Here is a 22,874-nt window from a genome sequence, read left to right as displayed (position 1 = left end):
TGATGCTGTAGTTTAATCTGTGTTGACAGTCTTAACTTCATCATAGCAAGGCTATTTGGTTTGGGAAGTACTTGTCTGGTTCTATTATTTATTTTTTTTCCTCCAGGAGTGGTTCACTCCCCTTGAGTAATCTTAAATGTCAAAATTGAGCATTTACACTGAACGGTGGTGCAAGAGATGTCTTGGCATCAGATAGTTAAACTCTTTTTACATAGGCAGTGGGAAAGTAGCTGAAATCACAGGGGTAATGATTTACTCAGGTAGTGATGTTCTGTGTGGTGTTTTTATGATGATGAAGGGCAATGGTATATGCATATGGGTAGGTTCAGATAACATCAAACCATATTCCTTCACTGCTTTCTATTTGGTCACTGTTACCCAAAGCAGAGGTTTCAGGAATTTGGAGCAGTAGAATAAAGAAGATTTCTGTCATAGCTGCTTGAGCGTAGATTTTATTTATTTATTTATTTATTTGGAGCAGGTCATGAACAGCGATGACTTTAGACAGCACTACATTAACAGGAAAGTTGGCACAGAAATTAGTTTGTATCTGTCACACTCGTCTGGAAGAGACACAAAGCAGAGCACCTGTGGCGATGTGCTTTCCTGCATACACAATGCTCTTCTGAACGCTGCATAACCTCACAGCTGATTTGGGGAGCTGCAAGCAAGAGCTGTGCAGAGCTGTGACCGCTTCTGGTGTAAATACATTTCTTCCTCATTTAATTTGCAGAGTCAAAAGCACAAAAAAAGATTCAGATTAGTGCTTGTGAACATGTCTTAGCAGTTATTTTATAGAAGGTTGTTAGTCTCTCATTGTTGAGCAGCCTTACTTGTAAGGGCCAGCCAGATTCTAGGAGGTGCTAACGTGAAGAGAGTCTGCTGGAGAAACAAGTGCAGCTGTTTGTGTTCATATTTCCTTGGTGGCCAAGGATTGCCTGGGCTGTGCAGATACAGGCAAAGCATAAGTGGTTTCATACTGTTGCTTACTTTCTTGTCAATAAAATTACTATTAGTACTGCATATTTGTTTTAATAAATACAAGATCCTGAAGGAACGATTGCTTTCTGGTAGCCGTATTCATTGTGGCTTTACCTGCATATAGAAGTCTCTCCAGCACATTTAAATCTTCATCTTTACTTCATGAAGGATGGGAACTTTTTTTCTTGGCTTTGGAGATGAGCGGAGGGGCAGTGAGAGCACTGTGCCCATGAGCCATGTGGTGCTGGATGCCCTCCACGGCTGCCTGGGAGAGGAGCTGGGTGTTCCCGGCAGGACAGGCTGCCCCCGCACGCGGTCACACTACAGCATCCTGCAGTGCTATTCCAGTGACTGCTTTTGTTAGGCTTGCTGGCTCTTCTGACCCCTTGAGGCTGTGGGAGTTGGGATTACCACGAACTTCCCTCTCTTTGAATGTTAAGGTTGTAATGTCAGGAAAGAACTTGCAGCTATTTGACCTGACCTTGTGCACAGCATGGGTCCATAGGACTGCCCTGAGTCGGTGGTCTTGTTGGGCAGCTGGAGCAGCAGAAAATAATCTGACCCCACACCAGAGAGTAACGGGAACTCATTACACTCTTGTAAAGGTGTAGAGCCATGGGCAGAGATGACTTGTTAAGGTTTCTCCAGGTTCTCGCCCCACTGGGCAAGAAGATCTGACCCTTGGGGATCCAGAGTTTGAACCACTCTTATTTTCAGGCCTCTACAGAACCAAGTCAGGCTTTGTGTAAAATTCAGGCAGCAGCTGGTATTCTGCGTGCATCTCCCTTGAGCCCATTCATCACATCTGAGTCAGCTTCTCCCAGGCACCTTCGGTGAGAAGGTGCTTTGAAAAGCTGCTGGTTTGCTAGGCAGAGCATCGGGCTTCCCATTACATTGCGGCTATAGAACTCAGCGTTATTTGGTTAAAAATGTCTCCAAGTGTTCATTTTGAAAGAGAAACAGCAAAAGTAACTAAATTCTGCTTTTCGTCATGCTTTTGTCTCATCTGCTATTGAAATTACAGTTCAGAATGGCTCTAATTTAGCAGTTTGATTTCCTCCTCCCCTCTAAATTCCACAGCAACTCAACTGGAAAAATAGACCTCTGGTTTGAATAATGTCTCTTCCATTCATCATCCTCAGCATGTCCATTGACTCTGCAATCCAAAAGGCTTACTAATTTCAGAAATCAGCTTAAATGCTTGTGTGCCCACAGATGTATATCCACACATTCATAAATTCAAAGGTATATTTGCGCAAACCTAAACATTCCTTTGCTGAAAATATTTAGCAAATGGTTTATTTAATCATGGTCTGTCATGCAATCATTCCACTTTTTGAAAAGATCACTTTCTACTTAAATGTTATCGGTACTACTTTAATTTTGTACAAGATTCCTGCTGACTGTTACACAGGCATTATTTCTTCTCTAATAGTCTCTGTTCCCCTGGGATGGCAAAGTGAGATTTCGAGCAATCTGTTTCTGGGTCATGAATTTAAGAATTGTGATTTATTGTTGTAAGAACTAGAAAACCTAATTACACAAACTATGTGAACACTGAGAAGCCAGAAATTGAAGATGTAAGCAAAATGAACCTGTTGATACTTTCAAGTTTGGGATTCTTAAGTTATTTTGAACATTGAAACTTGAGGTACAGCAGGAGCCAGTGAAGTTGGCTTGAAGTATGTCTGGATTTCTGGTTTATTATGGATCAGGTAAGGGAGTTTGTTGCCTTGGTCTACCTCTGAAACAGTCACTGCTTTGTGATGGCTCCTGTGAAACAGTGCATTCATGCGACAGCCCTGCAGCTTTTCTTTGAGTGCATTTCTTCACTTGGGAGACTGACTAGGTGAGTAAAATGGAGTTTCACTTGCTGCAGACTTCTCCTCAGCTTATTTCACTGGGGGAATGAGCCAAGCCACCATTGCAGTCTTCCTTCTGCACAAGGCAGAGGGACTCTTCCTTGTGAGATTCTCAGGGGAGGCATTCTCTTTAGTACTTAATGAAAAGCAGATATATTCTGCATTAATTCGTAACATTTCACCGTGTCTTTATCAGTTATGGACTAGCAATTTCACCTTTAATCTCAAGAGTTATGTCTACATAATAATCTTAAATGGATTTAGTTTTTGTTCATGGAAAAGAAATCAGGGTGTAGGTAATTAAGGAAGAAGTAAAGAAGGAATTCAGGTAGATAATTTAAATTTAATGCCTCTCCATCCAGTGTTCATGACAACTGCATGCTCCTTCTCTAACTGGAAAAATGATTGCTTTTTCAAATTGGTGAAAATGAGAATAAAGTTGGAAAATAATATTTGTTGTCTTTCTACTGTTTTGAAACATTGATACCTTTCTTCCAAGAAGTAAAAAGTGATATGCTTGAACAACATATGACATTGTGAAAACATCAAGACAAAATACTGTTTTGGAATCTCCTATTGTCTAATTATAGTGATGATATGCTTTTTAGACCAACTTGGAAAATAGTTTATTGAATGTCTTAATGCTGTTATGACCCTAGCATATTTCTGAAATTGTTGCTTTGTCATGTATTCAGAAATACTGCATGTGTTAAATTTGAGCTTATTTAAATTTTGGTGAATTGCTTTTTTGAGTTCAGAGTATGAATGTATTCAAGACAAACATTTGTTTCCATTTATACAACTTAAAATTCAGTAATAAACAACAGATGGGAGAACTATATCCAAATCCTCTTTTATAAAACATCTTGCAAGTGCCATGTCCTCATTTTATGAAAATAGGCCAAAATCCATTTCTATAGGCGTCATTAAAAAGTAGAGATAATAACAAAGAAGATAAGATAAAAGTAGAAATCACTTTAACTAGGCTGCGGTTTTATGATTCAGTGAAATACATTGCTAGCTTCTGAAAACAAGCCAAAAGCTGTTTAATCCAGAGTGAATCCCACCATGTATATTCAACACTGCTGGCATCTTCAAGCCTGTTTTGTAGAGAATGGGTGGAGGTACACTTGAGCCTTGTTTGGGCAGAAAGAGAATATAAGGAATAAGTGAGCCAATTTGTTTTTTTTTGTGAGACTCACTATTTATATGTTTCTGTCAAAAAAAAAAAAAAAAAAAGGCAACAAGAAGTCCATCCAGCCGTTTGCTGGCCAGGGCAATTCTGGCCTGAAAGACCCGAAGCCAAAAAGCCAAAGAAGAGGGGCACCAGCAGCGGGGGGCTGCTGCCCTCCGAGGCCCTGCAGCACGCTGGGCTTTCCCCCTGAGCCCTGCGTGCTCCCCACTGGTGTGCCCTTCTGCGCAGGCAAATTCAGTGCACAGATCCACCTCCTGGCTGCCTGATTTACCCATGCCCTGGCCATGGGAAAGCTGGCTTATATCACATCCTGAAAGGTAGGGTTGGCGGAGGGCACATCTCTAGCTGCTCCCAGGAGAGCCGGGGCAGTGGATGGGGGAAAAACGGCTGCACTGGGTGATGCTGAGTGTGTCCAGCCTGGCTGGGAGCAGGTTTCCTCCTGCTTTCCCCCACTGGTGTCCCTGTGGGTTTCACTGGTCTTCGGACACGTGGTCCTGAGTGGTGCTGATGCCCCTGCTCATGGCCTTGCCTCTCTCCTCAAACACATGCTGTGTCCTGGCATGCCAAGGATTTGTTCTCACCTCTGGGCAATGAAATCCGATTTCATCTTTGTTGCTAATCCTCTTAATCCTCTAAAGAGAAGGGCACGAGTCTCAGCTACTTTATTTACTGGGGCAAGATTAAGGGGTGATTTGATTGTGTGGTGAGAAGTAATAAGCTACTGTGAAGCTGTAGAACATGTTGGTGTGCAATGCAAGCATTGGAACTCTGACAAATGCAACACCAGCATTTCAGGACAGTTTGCAGCTGATTGCAGAGCAGTACGCAGCAGCTCAGCACTGAGGGGAGCATGGCTTGATAAATCACAAAATATCTACTGCTTGAATTCTCACTGTTAACTGTGTATCTGGGTTTGGTGTGGATTTTATGTTGTTTGCTTTAATATCGACCATTTTTCATCTGTTTCCTGACTAGCTATTGGTGCCTGTTTGTGTGCTGGATTAAGACCTACTTACAGCAGATGTGTGGCTGCTGCCTTCCACAGGGTACCTCCAGCCTTGCACTGATCTAATTACAATCATAATTATCAGTTGATGTCAGTCAGATACTAAAAGACAGCAGAGGAAATTTGTGCTTTTTACTACAAGTTTGTAACTTGTCTCACCAAGGGCACCATGGGCAATCATTACTGGCCCCAGCCTGTCTTTTTCTCCTTTCTCTTCATTCTCTGTCCCTGGAGGATGGTCACAGATGATCCTCACAGCACTGAGAGAAGCATTTACAGAACCAGTACTTCTTACCAGTGTTTGGATGCTTCTGAATACGCTAGTTTTAGTGGAAAGAAAAAAAATAAAAAATAATGTTATGCTGCCTCCCAGTGGCTTTTTAGTTTATTTCTTAAAATCTGTCAGAACAGAAAATTAATTCGGGGCTGGGGCATAACTAACCAGTGCACTACTGCCTTTTCTCTCACCCTGGTGCTGCTGGGTGGGATGTGGGGACAGGGGTCTGCAGGGGGTCACTGGTGGCCCTGGGAGGGACCCGGGAGGGAGGGATTGGGGACAGACCGCCATAGGTGGCCCAGTGGCTTCAGCAGTGCCTGCTGTGGGTGCCTGCTGCTGTTCTCGTCAGCCGTTAGCCCGCACCCCATGAAGACATGACCCATAGCACGAATGTCTGGGAACACCGCAGTCCTTGGGGTCAAGCTAGTGGCCTGTCTTTAACAGCAGGGCCCCACAGCCCTGGCCTTGAGGAGCACCGCTGGTGTAGCCAGCGCCGGTGGGCAACGCGCCCAGCGAGCCCCATGGAGCCTGTCCCGCAGCCTGGGCTGGCTCTGGGGCTGCCCTTGGTCAGCTTGAGGGTGTTCACTGCCCTCCTGCTCTCCTGCAGGTGCTAGTCCACGTGCTGTCAGCTCACCAACCTGCCCCTGTTGTTCAAGATCTGCTTTCAGATGGGGGCTGGCAGAGTTTCCATGAAATTCCTTCACAGCTTCCTCTCAAGGGTGCTCCGCAGCCTTTTGCTGCTCCATGGAAATCTGTGCTCAAAGCAAACCAGCCTGTACAGAGACCCCCACGGCACAGCCTGGGCAAGCACTGGGTGTCTGTGGTGGGGGTCCCGGGTGGGGCTGGTCAGGGCCGGGGCAGCTGCAGGTGACCATCCCATGCGACCGAAGAGTTGTCATCTGCTGAGTGTGTCCCAGTCCAACTTTGGGTACGACAGCAATTCAGACAATCAGTCTACTACGTTTGTGTATAGTTTGTGCAAATGATATGCAAAATACCACCTTGTAAACAAACTGGTGGAAAAAATGAAGGCAGCAACAGGGAAGCGAGGTGGCATGGGTCCAAACTGGTGTGTATTAGGGACCTACAAACTGCAGTACAGTTGTGAGAAGAAAGATGCTGAAAGTTTAAAACTTCAAGACTATTTGTCATTTCAAAAGAAGCAGAAAATTAAAATTGTAGGCATGGCATAAATGTAATGATTGATACATAAAGATAATAAGCTTATACCACCCTTGCATTTTGCTAACAAAGCAAAACAAACAAACCCACAAACGAGGCCATGATTTATCTTTCCAGAACGTTGATGTAAGGTGCCTTTGTACTCCTGCTTTTTGTACTCCTGCACTTTTGTACCCTAACCCCTGAGCCTGAGTGCCCCAAAACATCTACTGAATCTACATTAAAAAAACAAGGAAAAATAATTATTTAGCAATAAAAAGCTAATAACTTTTTCAAACTTACTTGGTCTTTTTCTTTAGAAATATATTGTACTGACAACAGCAGGCCTTAAATGTGCATGAGAGGATTATACTACAGTTTTTGATCAATTTGTTTAGGTCTTGTACTTTGGACTATATAATCGTTAAAGCTCAAGTCACAACCAGATTATACTCAGTTATTTCTCATTTAGGTTACACAATATTTCTTTGCTGGACTGCCTTGCAAATGCTTCTCTGCTTTGGAGAGATCTGTTTCATGGTGTGTTCTCCTAAAACAAATAGATACCAGGCTGTGTTTTGGAACAGAACTTCATTGATCTGGATGATATTTTCACAGTAATGCAGTGAGTACATAGAACGCAAAACAAGTGGAAGAGAGGTGAAGAGGTATTACTTATATGGGCTTACAACTTACACCTGCTCATTAATTTCTTCTTTCCAAACCACAGCTTGAAAATTCAGTCTAATATAGCAATACTATTTTTAGCAGGATTGATTTTTTTGAGGTAGCAGGTCATTGTGTGAACTAGCTCATGCAAATCTTTCCATGGCTGTGCAATGTGTCCTGTCAGACAGCCTTGGAGGGCATGGCTCTGTTGCAGAGGGTGCTAGCTCCAGGCAGGGCTGTGGTCTGCTTCTATTTCCACTGCAGTTTTAGCCTTGTCTTCTAGTCTATTTGCATTATTACTGTTTTTCTTTCTTTCCTTTTCTGAAGCAGTAGTAGCTAGCATCTGTGAAAATACAGAAGATATGAAGGGGGGCACACTGAATTATTCTTTTGTTGGTATGTTATGTTCAGGGAGGGGAGCAAAATTAGTTTTTGCTTTAGCAAATGATGAGTGGTGGAAGACTGATGCAACAGAAAACTGGAAGCTGATGGGTAGCAGTGAAGGGTTCTGAAGATTACCTATTGCCTTGGGTAGATGGTGAATTCAATTCATTGTTTACTTCTGCTACTGTATATTAGGGTAAATTGCTTCAACTGTTCACTGGAGGACAAGAAAGCTGGCTGTGTGAGATGAGGAGATTGCAGTATCCAAAAGCTAAGCACTGAGCACATGCCTAAGCCAAAGGTGACTTCAGGGTAAGGACAGCACATAGAACCTATGTGCTCAAAGTTTACACCCATATTTGAGCTGTAGAAAGCTGTGTGGCAGGGGGGGGTGAAATATTCTATAAGTGTGACAAAATGCTAAGAACAGCTCCGTGATAGTCTGAGGTCTGGCCACGTCTTTCCTCATGCTATTCAACACTTCTGAAACAGTGAGAGCTGATCACACCAAGAAATCTGTCCTGAAAGCTCATGTCTCTCCTGGAGGGGGACAGAGCTTTTTGCTCTCTGCCTCTTCCCTGTCAGTCTGTGCCTGAAATACAGCTCCTCCATCTGCGTTTTTCTTTGAGCCTCCAAAGAGAGGCCCTGAGAAATGGGTGATCTGAGCTGGTAAAAAGAGGAAAGTAGGGTTTGTCCTGACTCTCCAGGGAGAAGCTAATACCATTTCTTTCCTCTTCAGTTGTGCTTGGGGGAGAGAGGAAGAAAAATAGGGTCAGTGCAAAGGGAAGACATTTTCTGTTCATGTCTGTTGGGCTATTTAACTAAAAAGCTGCTCTGCACACTCAGAGGAGCTCCGAGGGACAATGTGGAAGGAACCTAAACTTTTATGTTTAAAGCGGGACTCTTGCCCACTCCTCGTGTGTGAGAGCTTCTAACATTTCCTTAATGGAATTATTACCTATTTTATCTTTCTCAATTCAGTCTGTGTGGAGGTGGTTACCTGTGGGAGATGGATAGAAATCTCTTCATCCTGAGAATAGCAGCAATTAAATCTAGTCTTTCAAATATTACCTAGAAGCCTATCTAGTTTTTCTGCCGCACCTGTTATTACACAACTGATTTGATGTGTTAGCACACGATAAAGGGTGCACTCCTGCCAGAGCAGTGTGTGTTTGTTTGAGAAATGACAGAGGATATATGTGGTTTTTGTCTGATGCTGTTTGGTATCTCTGTAAACTGGGATGTGTTTGAACAGCTACATTATGACGATAAAGCTAATAGCTCCTGGATATTCAATACATCTCTTTGTCTTTGACTGTCTCTTTGCAGCAGCCCTTGGTTCACAAGACCCATCCAGTTCCTTTCCCCCCCCCCCCCCCCCCCCCCAACTGCCTTTTTTCTTCTGAAGCCTTCCTGCTGGTTACTGTTCCAAATGCCAAAAAGAGGGTGACTGTGGTATATAAGCCTTGATGTTTAATCTGGAGTTAAAGTGCTGACTCTATGTGCTTTGAGTGCTTGAATGCCTTGCTAAAGAAATGTGTTTTCTCTCAGCATGGCAGAATAACCTCTGTGCAGAGTGATCAGATGAGAAATCACCTCCTGGGCGGGATCCAAACATAACATGGGATTAACTTTGCCCTCTCTGTGTGTGCTGGCTTGTAGCTGTTAAGAGTCAGTGAGAGCACTTAATCTGATCAGTCCTGAAGAAAAGTTCACGTAGAACATGGGAGCTAAACTGCTGTGCTTCTGCCTCGCCTCTGCCCTTGTCGCATACTACATCTATACCCCCATCCCAGAGAACATCGAGGAGGGCTGGAAGGTGATGCTCATAACCTCTCTGTTTAGGACCGTTGGGCATGTGGTGAGTTCAGTCCTCTCTTTGGTACGGGCTCAGGAGAGCACGCTGTCTTGGGGAGAGACAGATACAGAGCAGTGGATGTTATCAGTGGCTCTGTGGGTAATAGATACATGGCAATACATACCTGTAATACATGTATAATATAAGGTAGTATATAGGGCAGTAGTATCTGAAATTGAGCCCCGAACTTTGTGTGGCTGACTATAAAGAGACTGTTAGAAAAGGTTAGCGGCACAGTCTCGGAAAAAAGGGACAATGGGGGTAACTAGAGGTGTGATATATAATGTGAATATGGATATATAAATGCAAACAAGTGTATTTTGTGGTATGGTCCCTTGCAGCTGAAGCACTGCCCCTTGAACTTTGTGTGTCACAGAACCTGTATATTGAGCTCCCTCAGAAGTGTTATGTTGGATGTCAGCAGAAGGAAAGCTAGAGTGCTTTGTAACTGCTGTTACCTTTGTGGTTTCATAGAAATCTACTGATAGCATGAACCTAAAAATAAACAAAGCTAATTAGAGGAGTGTTAAAGTTAGAGCATGAAGATTTTTTGTTTGTTTGTTTTTAAACTGATGTGAACTAACCATAATTTGGCTTAAAAAAAAAAAAAAAAAAAAAAAAAAAGGTTTCTGGCTAAGCAGCACAGAACCATATGCTGCAGTCTGGAAAGGAAGTGGTATTATACCCTGTCTGCAGTTGCATGGTAATATTTACTGGCAGTGTGGTCCTTATGTTGTTCCATGCTATTTTTACATATTACAGCCTTGGCTCCTGCTTCATTTCAGTCATGTTGTGCAGCTATTTCATACGTATTTAATTAATTAGCAAACCTGTACATGAAGCATAAGTAGGTTCTGTAGTTCCCACCTCTGAAGTACATTGCACTCGGAGCTGTTTTGAATCCAGCCTGCACCTAACAAGCAGCCGTGGCTGCAGCACTGTGACCAGACTAAAACCAAGGTCAAAGATGAAGGTTAGCGGGGAGCAGGGGCACTCAGTGTTGCAGACATCTTTCTGGGTGGCTGCAAACATTTGGAGGCTGCTTTTTTCTCCACCATAAAAATCCGTTGAAAGGAGGCTTTTAGGAGCCATAGGAGAGGTTTCTAGTTTTGCTTGACAGGTGCTCCTGAAATGCTTGCTTGCTGTGGACCCAAAGACTCAGGCTGTGCTTAAAAGTGAATGATGATGAGTCAAGCTGGGCAATCGTTTTCAGTCCTGTTCTGTCACCAACTCGTTCATTTCTGCATTTCTTCTCTGCTTCCCACTGGTATTACAAGAATTCTTAATTGATTCCTAAGGGTGGGATTAATCAGGTGTTGGGAAAATGCTTGAAAGCTGTTTTCTGTTGTGAAAGAGTATAAAATCATATAACATCATTTTCAAATACAAAGCTGTCGATTTCTGTAAGACTTTTGATATAGGGGCAATCTGCTATTCATCTACTCATTTTTTTCAGAAGCAGGAGAAATGCAGAAAAATCCATTCTTAATGCATTTATTCATCTGTTAATTATGTCACTAATGAAATGTGCCAGTGGTGGGTATCCTTAATGCAGCTTTGAAGGCTTATGTACGGCTGTGCACACAGGAACAGTGTGATCACTGGAAACGGTTCGTGGGCCCCTGCAGAGCTCCTGGGCCGAGCACTGTGGCTGTGGTGGCCGGGATGTGCCAAGCAGGGTGGGCTTCCCCCTCCCCGTGCTCGGCTGCTGGGAGAACAGCGGCGTGTACGGAACAGCCGTGCGCCTCACTGAGGGAAGAGGGGCAGCTGCTAAGCATGTAAAGGCCCTCCTGACAACAGTACGTTCATGGAACTGAGCATTACCTCTGCCAGCTTTTGATATGCTGGCTTGCTTCTTCCCCTTTTAAATCCTTTTTTGGAGGTAGCCTATAAAAAAAAAAAAAGTCTATAGATAGTTCATTTCGGTAACAACGCTTTGTGCCTGGCCATTTGGTCAAACCTGTAGCCTTCAGCACGGCAGTGCCAAGTGCTCAGGAAGCAGATGCAGGCTTTTTCAGCAATGGAGCGTTTTGTGTTTTCACTTTAAAATGGAATTGGTGTCTTCCGTGGCTGTTGCATTAGCTGCCCGTTAAACCGAAGTCTGCTATCAGTAGCAGTGGTGTTGAGCAAGCATGTTTTATAACTGTGCTCAGATCTCAAGCAGAACAATAATCCTGTGGGGCTTTGACAAAGATAGCTTCCTTGGAGTTTTTAAGATGTCTGTAAAGCCTCCTAAATACATTCTGAATGGTCATCCGATTACAGGGCAACAATTTGTAATCACTTAATTGTAGCTCTGGATTTGAAGAGACCACCTATTTTAGTCTAAATCCCTCAGTTTCATTTGAGGAAGGGGAAATAATACTGTTGCCATTGAAAACTCCTGCCCAGGAGGGTCTCCTGTTGAAGCTCCCACAGTGATATACAACAAAAGCTGTCAAATAGCAGATCTCAGTCCTCCTCCTTGCTTTAAAAGGTACCTGAGAGCTGTCCAGATTCTGATCTCTGAATTGTCTCTGATTTTGGGCTTCCTGACCCAGATTCCCAGTGCTGTCAGAGGGTTCCATCATGTGGGGTCTTCACTCACTGCAAGGTGTTCGCTCTCTACATCAGCACTGTTCTGTGGATGAATAGCTGATGTGCATAAAGCCTGTGCTGGTTCCAGGCCTCTTTTGAAATCTGTGATTTCAAAATCAGCATTGCAGTAGGTACTGGAGGTCCCAGAGGCATGTCAGAGGCTCATGATTAGATTTTGCAGCTGGTTGACATGTGGAGGATTTCAGCTGGGTGAGGTTTCACTGGTACAACCAGCCTGTGGCACACAGGAGATTCCACTTGTACAAATCCTATTACAGAAGAGAGGCTGGGAATGTCTCAGTTTGCATACTTATAACAAATCAAGCCTGCTTGCTATCTAGATGGGGAATAGCCTATGACAATAAACTGGCTATTTTCTGTGGTGGTAACAAAATTCTTAACATTTTCAGGCAGTACAATATGCACATAATATAAAATGTATGCACTGTATAAATTGCAAGACATCTTTCTTCATAGCTAAATGTTTCCCTAGCTGCAGCACTGCGAAATCCCCCAAAGCTTTCTCCATTATTTGTCTTGCTGCTCAGAAGCAGTGAAATCCTTATCTGAGTTCTGTACAGCCCATCTCACAAAAATTGCCTGGCTTCATGCTCAGCTGTCAGAATGCTTCACCTGGAGGGGTGCCTCCACCTGAATTATCACCAGTCCAGATGAGTAAGACATTAAAATAATGTTAGGTTCTCTGCCTATCAAAGCACAACTTGTATAAAGTGTTTTTTTGTTTGTTTGGTTGTTTTTTGTTTTGTTTTTGTTTGTTTGTTTGTTTTTGTGTGTGTGTTCTTTTTCTTCGTTGTCATGTAAGGACCCCAACATGAACACAAAAATTAACTTCCTAGTTGTGTTAGAAAGCAACTGTGAAAAATGATTTCTAAGGCATAAGGAACAGAAAAAAAACTAAAGTGGTTAGTTTTTCTCTTACTCTGTAACATGCATTAACCTCGGATCTGTGACAATGAGAATTTTCAGATGAAAGCATGATTTCCTTTTGACTTTCATTTTTGAGGGAATTGCTACCATCATGTGGGAGTCTTTCACAAGCTCAGAGGAATTACGACAGAATTCACTTTGACCTGTATATTTAATTTTACAAGATGCTAATCCTAAGGGAAAATACTACAACTAAGAAACACTTAAGTAAACTGTGTAATCTCTATAGATAAAAAGTTTTGGCATGTGTACATATCTGTCTTCATTGAGCTTATAAAATGTAGAAAATTATGATTTTATGTATATATATATAACCATTTACAACAACCATAATCAGAAAATAAGACCATATTCAATTCCAGTTTATTACTATGACTTGTATGGTATGAAAGCAGTTCTAAAGCTTTGCTTTTGAAGCAGGGAACATTTGAGGAGGAAAACAAAATATTCCAAATATTGTAAACTTATAGAATGCAGCAAATGCTGTTGTTTCCTCACAGAAAGCTAGTCACAGTTATCAGTGCAGTTACGGGATTATTTATGCCTGTTCAAACAAATAATTGTATGCTGACCTGAAACTTAGGTAAGTTCTCCTATTGTCACAGAACATCAGCCTTTCAGTTTTCAGATGTTTAACTAGAATATGTACAAGAGCAGTGCACGTTATACCAAAAGGTAATGTAAATTGGTTTGAAATTTCTGATTTTACTTGAAATGAGAAACCTGAGTTCTTCGTTCGCTTTCAGACACTCAGATAGCAAATGGCTTTCAAGCAAATTTAAAATTGTATTCTTTAATACGCTTTGTTTGTCTTAAATAAAACCCAACAACAACAATAAAAAAGCAACAAAAACCTCTCCCTTAATGTATTAGATAATATAATTCTTCCAAATATGCTCTTTAAACAAAAAAAAAGCATCTTTCACAGTATAGAAAATGAAGCATTTTTTTCCATTATGACATTATTCTTTTGTCTTTTTTTTTTTTTTTTTGTATTTCCAGAATACATTTCAAATATCTTATAAGCAATGTGAGAAGTAAGTTTCCTTAAAACACCATTTAATCTAATGAAAAATATATTAAAAGAAAAAGAAAAAGAAAAAGAAAAAGATTTATGTATGTTCAAACTCTGGCCACATCTGTATTTGTAGCAATTCTCCCAAGGCAGCTGTGAGGAAACGTGGCACCTCCTTTGGTGTGTGACCGGTTTTGGAATGAGTAGCTGAAACCTGCATTTCTGGCACAGTTGGTAGCAAATGCCCTTAGGAATGTTTTTGCTTACATTCACTCTGATATACAAAGGATTGCATACAACCTAAAGCCAACACAATTCTTGAAAAGTGTTTTAAGTTCAAGCTATAAAATAGTCTGTGAATAAGAGGATTCTTAAAATGTTTTAATCCATGTAAATGGTCATGATATTAGAGAAGCCAAAGGTGATAAATATGCTTTTGAAGCTTGCAGACTGCCAGCAGATTTCCTTGTTAGGTTTTGATTTTTGTTTTAATTTTATTTAGCATCTTAAAATAATTGTGAACTAATCTAGAATTATAGGATTTCATAATAAATGCTTCGGAACACGACTTTCAAAGGAAGCTGCTTTAACAGTAAGAAGGGTTGGCAGTTCCCAACTCCCTGAAGCACGTCATTTTTCTGTTAGGAAGTTTCCATGAAGTCTGTTTGGAAAGCTTTCCCTGCCCTTCCCACAGCTGCCACACACATGCACTTTGACCTCCTGCTTTTCCCGCCTTGGAGGTGCCAAAGGTTCCAGCCTTGCTGTACAGCCGAGCTAGGGTCAAGATTCCTGGGAAAAAGGACCTTTCTAAAAGCATTAATCTTATGGATATTCTCAAGAGTAGTGCATTTATTGGGCAAACAGCTACTGGTTAACATCATCCTAATTTCCCCTCTTGGTGCAGGATTCTCTGCTGGCCTAGTGGAATTTCTCTTCTGGTCAGAGACTTTGTGGGAATTCATGGTTTGCCCTGACACAGGCTGCTCATTGAGCAGACTCTTGTATGGGGTCTGGGGAGGCTTCAATTGATTCTGCTTTCTTCTAGATCCTCTGTCATGTCCTTGTCCATCAAGGCTTCCAGTCAGCTTATCCCAGTTCATACCTAGTATCTTAACAACGCCAAGCAGCCATGTCCCCCAGGCTGCCTTGCAGGCACTTCTGGGACTGAGTTTCATGTTGAAATAGCAGGAGAGAAGGGAGTTGAACAGCTTGGACTGGGCAGCATTGACAGTCTGAGTTACCAACATTTGGCTTAGGGTCTTCTGCAGCAACTTTATAGACTTGTGCAAAGTTAAGTGGCTTTATGGAAATGTGACCTTGGAGTGACTAAGACTGTTTAAAATACTGTTTTCTCTTCTCTTGGGCTTTAGGCTGAGGTTGCTGATCGGCTGGGTCTGATGCACTACATGGAAGTTATGAGGCTGATCACAATTGCTGAACACGTTGCACCGACCTCCGATGAGAACGTCACCGTGACAGACACGGAGTTCAGCAACGTGGCCGTCCGTCTGTATCTGCCCAGGAAGCCAGCCAGTGGACTGAGGAGGGCAGTGATCTACTTTCATGGTGGAGGATGGTGTGTAGGGCAGGCAGGTAAGCTCAATGGCCCAATTGCAACAGAGAGGATTGGAGGCTGGTATTTCACCAGTTTAAATGCAACAGCTTAGGAGAGGGTGGTCATTTTCATGAGTACAAACTGTACCACCAGTACAACTGGTTCAGTAGTCTACTTCTGCCATGGTATTTTATGTGCAGCTACTAGCATGGTTAGGGCATTTTAGTTGAAGAGAAGAGCAAAACTGAGTATCTTCAGGGAAAACAAACAAACAACAAAAAAAAACCCTCCTCTCCATGTAAGGATAAAAAAAAGAAATGGAAATCAAACGCAGATGCAGTGACTAAGGGTCTTTCATTCCCAGTAGCTTGATTTTCTGGAGTTTCCCCGTACCTCTTGTTCCAGGAAGGGCATAGAGTATTTATTGTCCCCTGAAATCTATTTTAGGGAGTTTTGATATATCAGAAGTCATCTATTACTTTTTCTTTCATTCTCATGAATGTGCTTCTAGGAGAGCAAGCACATTTCTTGTGCTTCGGTTACAATTGTGCTGTCAACATTCATCTCATGTTCGGTGTTCTTCCACATTAATTCCAACAGGATTTTCTAAAATGTTTTAATTGTGTGCTATGCTTTAGTTATTATTATTTCATGGGAATGTTTCATGTTCTATCTCAAGCCCAGTCACGTCCTCCCCTAGAGCATATCCTCTGCTTCTCGTTGCTGTAGTTCAGTGCTGTACATAAACGGACAAGTTATAATCATTGGCCATCACCCAAACTGGCATCAGAGCTATAGTAGATATGACTGAAGTTCCCAACAACCAAGCCATAGCTCACTTAAGTTGTGCTGCTTGTTTCTTGCATTGTATAGTGCTTGGAGGCTTAAATAATGTATCATATATTTTTTTCCATGCTTAATCCTATTGGATAGCATTGAAGTGATGGCTGGATCTCTTGTCCAATTCACGCTTTGAGATAAACCCATGTGTGCCACAGTCACATTACGCTGCTGCAGAGTCACCTGAAAGTTTCTGCCAAGAGGAAGATGCAGCTGTATATGTATTTGTTCTTAAATGCACTGAAATATATTTTAAGTGACTCGTTTCATTTCAGGCATGAAATCCTATGACCTTCTGTCAAGGTGGACTTCAAGTCAGTTAGATGCTGTGGTCGTATCAGTCAAGTAAGAGATTCTCCTTCCAGATCAAATGAGGGTTTGGAATAAGTTAATTTATTTCAATTTAATTTTGCAATGTATTTTATTTTGATCATGTGCTTTTCTTCTAGTTTTAAGTATTTGTAAACAAAAGCTGTCAAGGTTGAAGTGGTGAATTGTGATCGGTGGTTATTTTGGATATTGCTTTTTGATGTTGGGTGGGTAATAAATCCTGTCTCCAGGATAGGCAGATAATTCCCATTGCTGTAGGCTCAGACAAATAGCATGCATTCACTAGCTAGGACAGATGCTAGCTGTCCTTTCTGGTTTTATTAACAGCAGGAAGTAACATCTGCAGTGTTTGATCTCCTTGCTCTTTTGTATAAACAGTAATACTAAAATCATCTGCTTGGTATTCACTAGTAATTTTTAAAAGGGGATTTTAATTTTAGACCATTCTCAAATTATATCAGATAGCTTTTGTGTTGCTGGGCAAACCACCTGAGCAACATCTCTATTGATTACAGCTGTATGCAAAGAGAAAAACAGCATGTAATTCAAGATATCTTTCTTGAATTGCTTTTGGTGCTGCAGACTTCCTGCTGCACTAGTAAACAGGCTTGTCCTGCTAGATCCTGTTGTTGCTGTCATAATTACATTGTCTATTTAAGAAAAAGGGTTAACAAGCACTCCATTAACTTATTAAAGCTGGTTTATGCTCCAACTCAAGTTTTGATAGGAACCAAATCATTCAGCTGAGGAATTACTCCTCCTCTAAACCCCAGCATATATTGATAACATTTTTGGATAAAAAGTGAAGGGCCATGGAACTGTGTTTCAAAGAAGGGGTGTGGAGATAACAACAGCCATTGCTTTGCTGAGGCAAAGTCCTGTCTGGTGGACTGAGGAAGGTGCCCTGAGTTACTTTCTGGCACCCCTCAGTGCAGCGGGGCAGGCAGCAGGAGCGTGATGGTGCCCAGAGCAGGTCATGGCAAGCAGCCTGTCCCCAGCCAAGGTCCCTGCTCTGCTCTGCGCCAGCATGGGCAGCTGCGGGCACCACAGGAGGAACACTGTATTCCCTACTCCTTTACAGAAGCACTTCCCTGCCGAGTAAAAGGTTTGGAGGCATCTTAGGGCAGGTTGTCCCAGCCTCTCCAGTGCTGCTTGCTTTCCTTTTGTTGTTCAGATTCTGAAAGTTGTTCAGAAATTCAAATTCTGGTGTGAAGTGGTGCAGGAACATGGTCCCTTCCCACTCAGCAGATTTGCTCCTGGTATGTATCACAGAACCATAGAATCATTCAGGTTGGAGAAGACCTCTAAGATCATCTAGTCCAACCTTTAACCTAGTACAGACACGTCCACCACTAAACTGTGATACTGAGTTCTACATCCACACATTTCTTGAAGACCTCCAGGGATGGTGACTCAACCACTTCCCTGGGCAGCCTATTCCAGTGCCGCACAACCCTTTCAGTAAAGAAATTTCTCATAATATCCAACGTAAACTTCCCTCTGGTTAAACTTGAGGCCATTTCCCCTCATCTTATCACTTGGTGCATGGGAGAAGAGCCTGATCCCCAACTCTCTGCAACCTCCTGTAAGGTCTCTCCTGAGCCTTCTTTTCTCCAAAAGAAACAGCCCTAGCTCCCTCAGTCGCTCCTTGTAAGACTTGTTCTCTAGACCCTTCACCAGCTTCGTTGCCTTTCTCTGGACACAGCACTCGAGGTGCAGCCTCACCAGAGCTGAGTACAGGGGGACAATCACTTCCCTGGTCCCACTGGCCACACGATTTCTGACACAAGCCAGGATGCTGTTGGCCTTCTTGGTCACCTGAGGACACTGCTGGCTCGTGTTTAGCCAGCTGTCAACCAATACCCCCAGATCCCCTTCTGCTGGGCAGATTTCCAGCAACTTTTCAGGCACTTTCCAACCACTATTCCCCTAGCATGTGGCATTGCATGGAGTCATTGTGCACCAAGTGCAGGACCTGGCACTTAGCCTTGTTAAACTTCATACAATTGGCCTTGCCCAACTGTATCATTTTGCATTAGAGTGACTAGAGTAAATTTTACTGATTTTTTTTTTTCCATTTTATTTCTTTGCTGAGCCAAAACAGCTGCAGGAAAACACCAGAGTTGCTTACTTTTCACAGGCCAGCAGAATTTACTGAGTTTTAATAAGTTACACCTTTATGGTTCCACTTACATGTACATTTTTTTTTATTACAGTGCTGGGCCACAGCAACAAACAAAAGCAAAACAAAACAAAGCAAACCAAAACAAAACCAAAAACAAAACAAAACAAAAAAACTGGCTCATGAAGGCTGATACTATGAACTAGTTCAAGATGATTTGACTTTACAACACAAAACACAGTGATATAAAAAAGATGAAAATATGCATAGAGAGGTACAACATAATCAAAGTGATGTTCTGGTGAAACTGATCATCACAGGAGTGTTTTTGATGGTGCACAGCAGGGCTGCAATAAAAGGAGATGGCAACAGTGTGATTATAAAATGATTAGAATCTGTAGAGTGTTGTTGCTGTTTGGGTTGCAAAAGAATGGAGATGGCTCTATGGGAGGAATCTGCTTGATGCAGATGTTTTCTTTATGTAAGACCCTGGAGCAGGTCCAAATCCAATATTGTTGATGTTATTGAATGATACTGAAAGTTATTGGATGTTGTTGCTGAGTGGGGAGGTCCTGGGGAATATTTGTTGGAAGGAGAAGAGTTTTTAGACTTAAGAGGTCTACTTAGATATTTAGTGAAGCATAAGGAGAAAAAGGCAGATTGTTGTTATTTGTATTAGATGCAGTATTTTAAGGAGTAAACTGTAGGATAAAAATATCCTAGATATTTTAGACAGAAAACACAACTCCCTCCACAAATCCATGTGGATATTTCATTGAAATCTATAACAACATAAAATGCTTTCCACAAGTATCTCCAGTATTCATAGAAGCAGAATGGTTTGGGTTGGAAGGGACCTTAAAGATCATTTAATTCCAACCCTGCTATGGGCAGGGATACTTCCCACCAGACCACACTTCTCCAAGCCCAATCAAGCCTGGCCTTGAGCACCTCAATGAACGGGACATCCACAGCTTCTCTGGGCAACATGTTCCAGTGCCTCACCACCCTTGTAGCAAATAATTTATTCCTAATAACTAATCTAAATCTACCCTCTTTTAGTTTCAAACCATTATCCCTTGACCCAACACAACACTCCCTGACAAAGAGTCCCTCTCCAGCTCTCTTGTAGTCCCCCTTAACGTATTGGAAGACTGCTATTGAATAACACATTTCTGCTTGTCTCAACAGTTACAGGTTGGCACCTAAATACCATTTTCCAGTTCAATTTGAAGATGTGTATTCAGTGACAAAGTTCTTCCTCCAAAGCAGTGTGCTCTCCCAGTATGGGGTAGACCCAAACAGGGTCTGTGTTGCAGGAGACAGTGCAGGTGGCAACTTAGCTGCAGCTGTGGTACAAAAGGTAAATGTCTTGTTTTCTAGCTCAAAACGTGTTGGTTTTTGTTTGTTTGTTTGTTTGTTTTTTGTAATTTCATGACTAGTTAGAAAAGAATAAACAAACAAAAAGAAACAGAAACAACCAGCTCTGCTTATAACAAGTGGACCTCCCAGATATCTTTCATAGTTGGTATAAATGGGTTGCCATGCAGCCTGCAGGACTGTGAGGTTTCTGAGTTTCCAATTAAGCAAATTTACTTTATTCATTTAATGGCATCAAACCATCCTTAAGTAAATTTTAACTGGCTTAGGTTTATTGTTTGGACAGGGAATTTGAGAAATTTGACTCAGAGCTAAATAATAGCAGGGGTGAAAAAAAGACAGTGTTAGTGTCACTTGATCACAAGCAGTTTCAGTGCCTTTTGCACTTCTTATTCAACTTTATGTAAGTCAGTATGGTATTGTTATTCTTGAAGGTGTTCAGATTGTAATGAATCTTGCCTGGAAAGGTTAAGAATTATGTGAAATGGTTAAATGAACTTTAGAAATCTTCAAGTTTTAAGCTATAGGAATAGGAATTTTCTATAGGTAGAGAAAATTTAGAAAAAATGTGTTATTACTTAAGAAAATGTCAATACTTCAGAAAATCTCAATGCTTCAAAAATAATGTTAAACATTGTCCTTCAGTATAAGAAAAGAGATGAAATTATATTTAATGTTTGAGAATTTTTAATACAACATTCTGTTTTAGGCAATTTGCCTATGAATTTAGAATTTCTTTTAAATTATCCTGCTTTTACTGGCAATCTTATTTTTCTTACATTGTAAAATGTGTGCCTTAATTCTCTACTTTGAAGGTCTTACGTCAGTGACAGAATCAACTCTTTTTTACTGACTTTGTGTAATTATTATTTTTTTTACAGCTGCTAGAGGACTCTGAAGTCACAACTAGAATTAGAGCACATGTTTTGCTTTATCCTGCTCTTCAAACCCTTGACCTGAATTTGCCATCTTACCAACAAAATGAAAATGGCCTGATTTTACCCAAATCACTTATGGTCAGGTTCTGGAGTGAATATTTTACTACTGATTCCTCTCTCAGGGAAGCAATGACCTCCAACAGACACGTCCCAGCTGAATCAGGCCACTTGTTTCAGTTTGTAAACTGGAGTAATTTGCTACCAGAAGAGATGAAAAAAGATTACGTTTACACCAGTCCTGTTTTTGGAAGCTCCAAGCTTGCAAAAAAGTACCCCGGGTTTCTGGACCCGAGAGCGGCCCCGCTGCTGGCTGAGGATGCCAGGTTACATGGGCTGCCCCCTACCTACGTCCTTACATGCGAGTACGATGTCTTACGGGATGATGGAGTTATGTATGTCAGTCGCCTCAGGGCAGCAGGAGTTCGAGTCACACACGATCATGCCAAGGACGCTTTCCATGGGGCTCTGATGTTTGTATCAAGTCCAACTAGTCTGCCTGTAGGGAACAGGTTGAGAAACAGATACATTGCGTGGTTAAATGAAAATCTATAACTTGAGAAGGGTGTTTGAGTATGCCTGGCTCATCACGGATGAAATTGAGATGTGTAGGAAAATGGAGACAATGTGAGTTTTTGGGTGTGATTGCCATGTTCATTTTGTTGCCATGCAGTGTCTGCATTACAGCATTTCTCATCATCTCCAGCAGGGAAATTAGTTTGATTCATCCTATGTGTTCTTTCAGTGTTTTCTTCTGAGCTTAAAACAAAGTGACTGCCCTGGGATTCCTCTCCTGGCCAAGGCCAAAAGGGTTGTTGTGCCTGACCCTGTCTCTGCACAGCTGCCTGGGCCTGAGGAACCCCTGGCTGAGCTCCGCTGCTTGCACTGCAGGCTCGGCTGGTGCGGAGTGTAGGACTTGAGGTTGGTTTTCTCGTTTCTTCCTATTTCAATGTCGTGGCAATAGGCTTGTGCAAATGTGCAGCGTAGCCATTTGCACACAAAAGGCAATCAGAGGCCACTTGTTTCCTGCCCCCTTGTCCAAGGGGTGTGCTGGCAAGGACCCTGTGCTGCTGTCGGCAGATGGTGCGAGCAGAGGTGCAGAGACCCGATCTCATGTAACAAAAGGCAGTTTGCTTGTGAAACCCTGTCCACTGCACGTCTGGTGTTTGTGCTGTTGTCCCTGCAGCACAGTTCAAGGTAAGCACTAGAGAACTGAAGGGGATAGCTGTGATAGAGTGCAAATATTAAAAATATGCATCGGTCTTACTCAGTAATTACCTTCATTAAGCTCTGTACTAGAAGGAAATAGTGTAACAGAACAGCACTGGATGCCCATCAGATAAAGAAAGACTGCAAAGGTCCTAGCCTTAAAGTAACACTGCTGTGTAATTATGTTCTACTTACTAAACAAGGATAATTAGAACACATAATACTTTAAGCTGTTTAGTAACTTTTGCATATGAATTTTTAAAATGAAATTAACTTAGCAGTATTGTAGGCTTGAAGAAGTACAATTTAGTTCTGTCTTGAACAAATATCCTCAGTAGAAATGTGTTCTGTATTAAGCACAAGTACGAGAAGTTGTGAATGAGTGCACATATTGATTAGCTATTGATTTTAGGTAGATCGCAAAATACCAAAAAATACTTCTAGCATCCTGTTTCGTCTTTTGCGTAAAAGATATCGAATCTGCAAGAACACTGTTTTTTTCTTGTTGTTTGTTACCAACTGTGTATGCAGCCTGTTTAGATGGAATTGTCAGATTGCTGTATTTTTCAT

At 41.9% G+C, this 22,874-nt stretch overlaps 1 protein-coding gene across 3 annotated transcripts in view; it reads left to right on the top strand.

The window, feature by feature from the left end:
- The window catches only part of AADAC (arylacetamide deacetylase), a 45,964-nt gene extending 23,090 nt beyond the window's left edge, over positions 1–22,874 (top strand). For 2 of the 3 annotated variants that reach the window (XM_032193007.1, XM_032193008.1), the window contains exons 2-5: positions 15,304–15,526; positions 16,604–16,673; positions 19,972–20,143; positions 21,042–22,874. In XM_032193007.1, coding sequence (XP_032048898.1) covers positions 15,304–15,526; positions 16,604–16,673; positions 19,972–20,143; positions 21,042–21,650 — 1,074 coding nt within the window. In that variant the 3' untranslated portion in view covers positions 21,651–22,874. Of the gene's footprint in view, positions 1–9,252; positions 9,397–15,303; positions 15,527–16,603; positions 16,674–19,971; positions 20,144–21,041 lie in introns of those variants that run through there. The other variant, XM_032193006.1, reaches the window with a different exon arrangement.

Source organism: Aythya fuligula, chromosome 9, assembly GCF_009819795.1.
Source record: "Aythya fuligula isolate bAytFul2 chromosome 9, bAytFul2.pri, whole genome shotgun sequence".
NCBI lineage: Eukaryota > Metazoa > Chordata > Aves > Anseriformes > Anatidae > Aythya > Aythya fuligula.
Note: the sequence above shows the minus strand (reverse complement) of the source record. Positions and strands in the feature narration are given on the sequence as shown.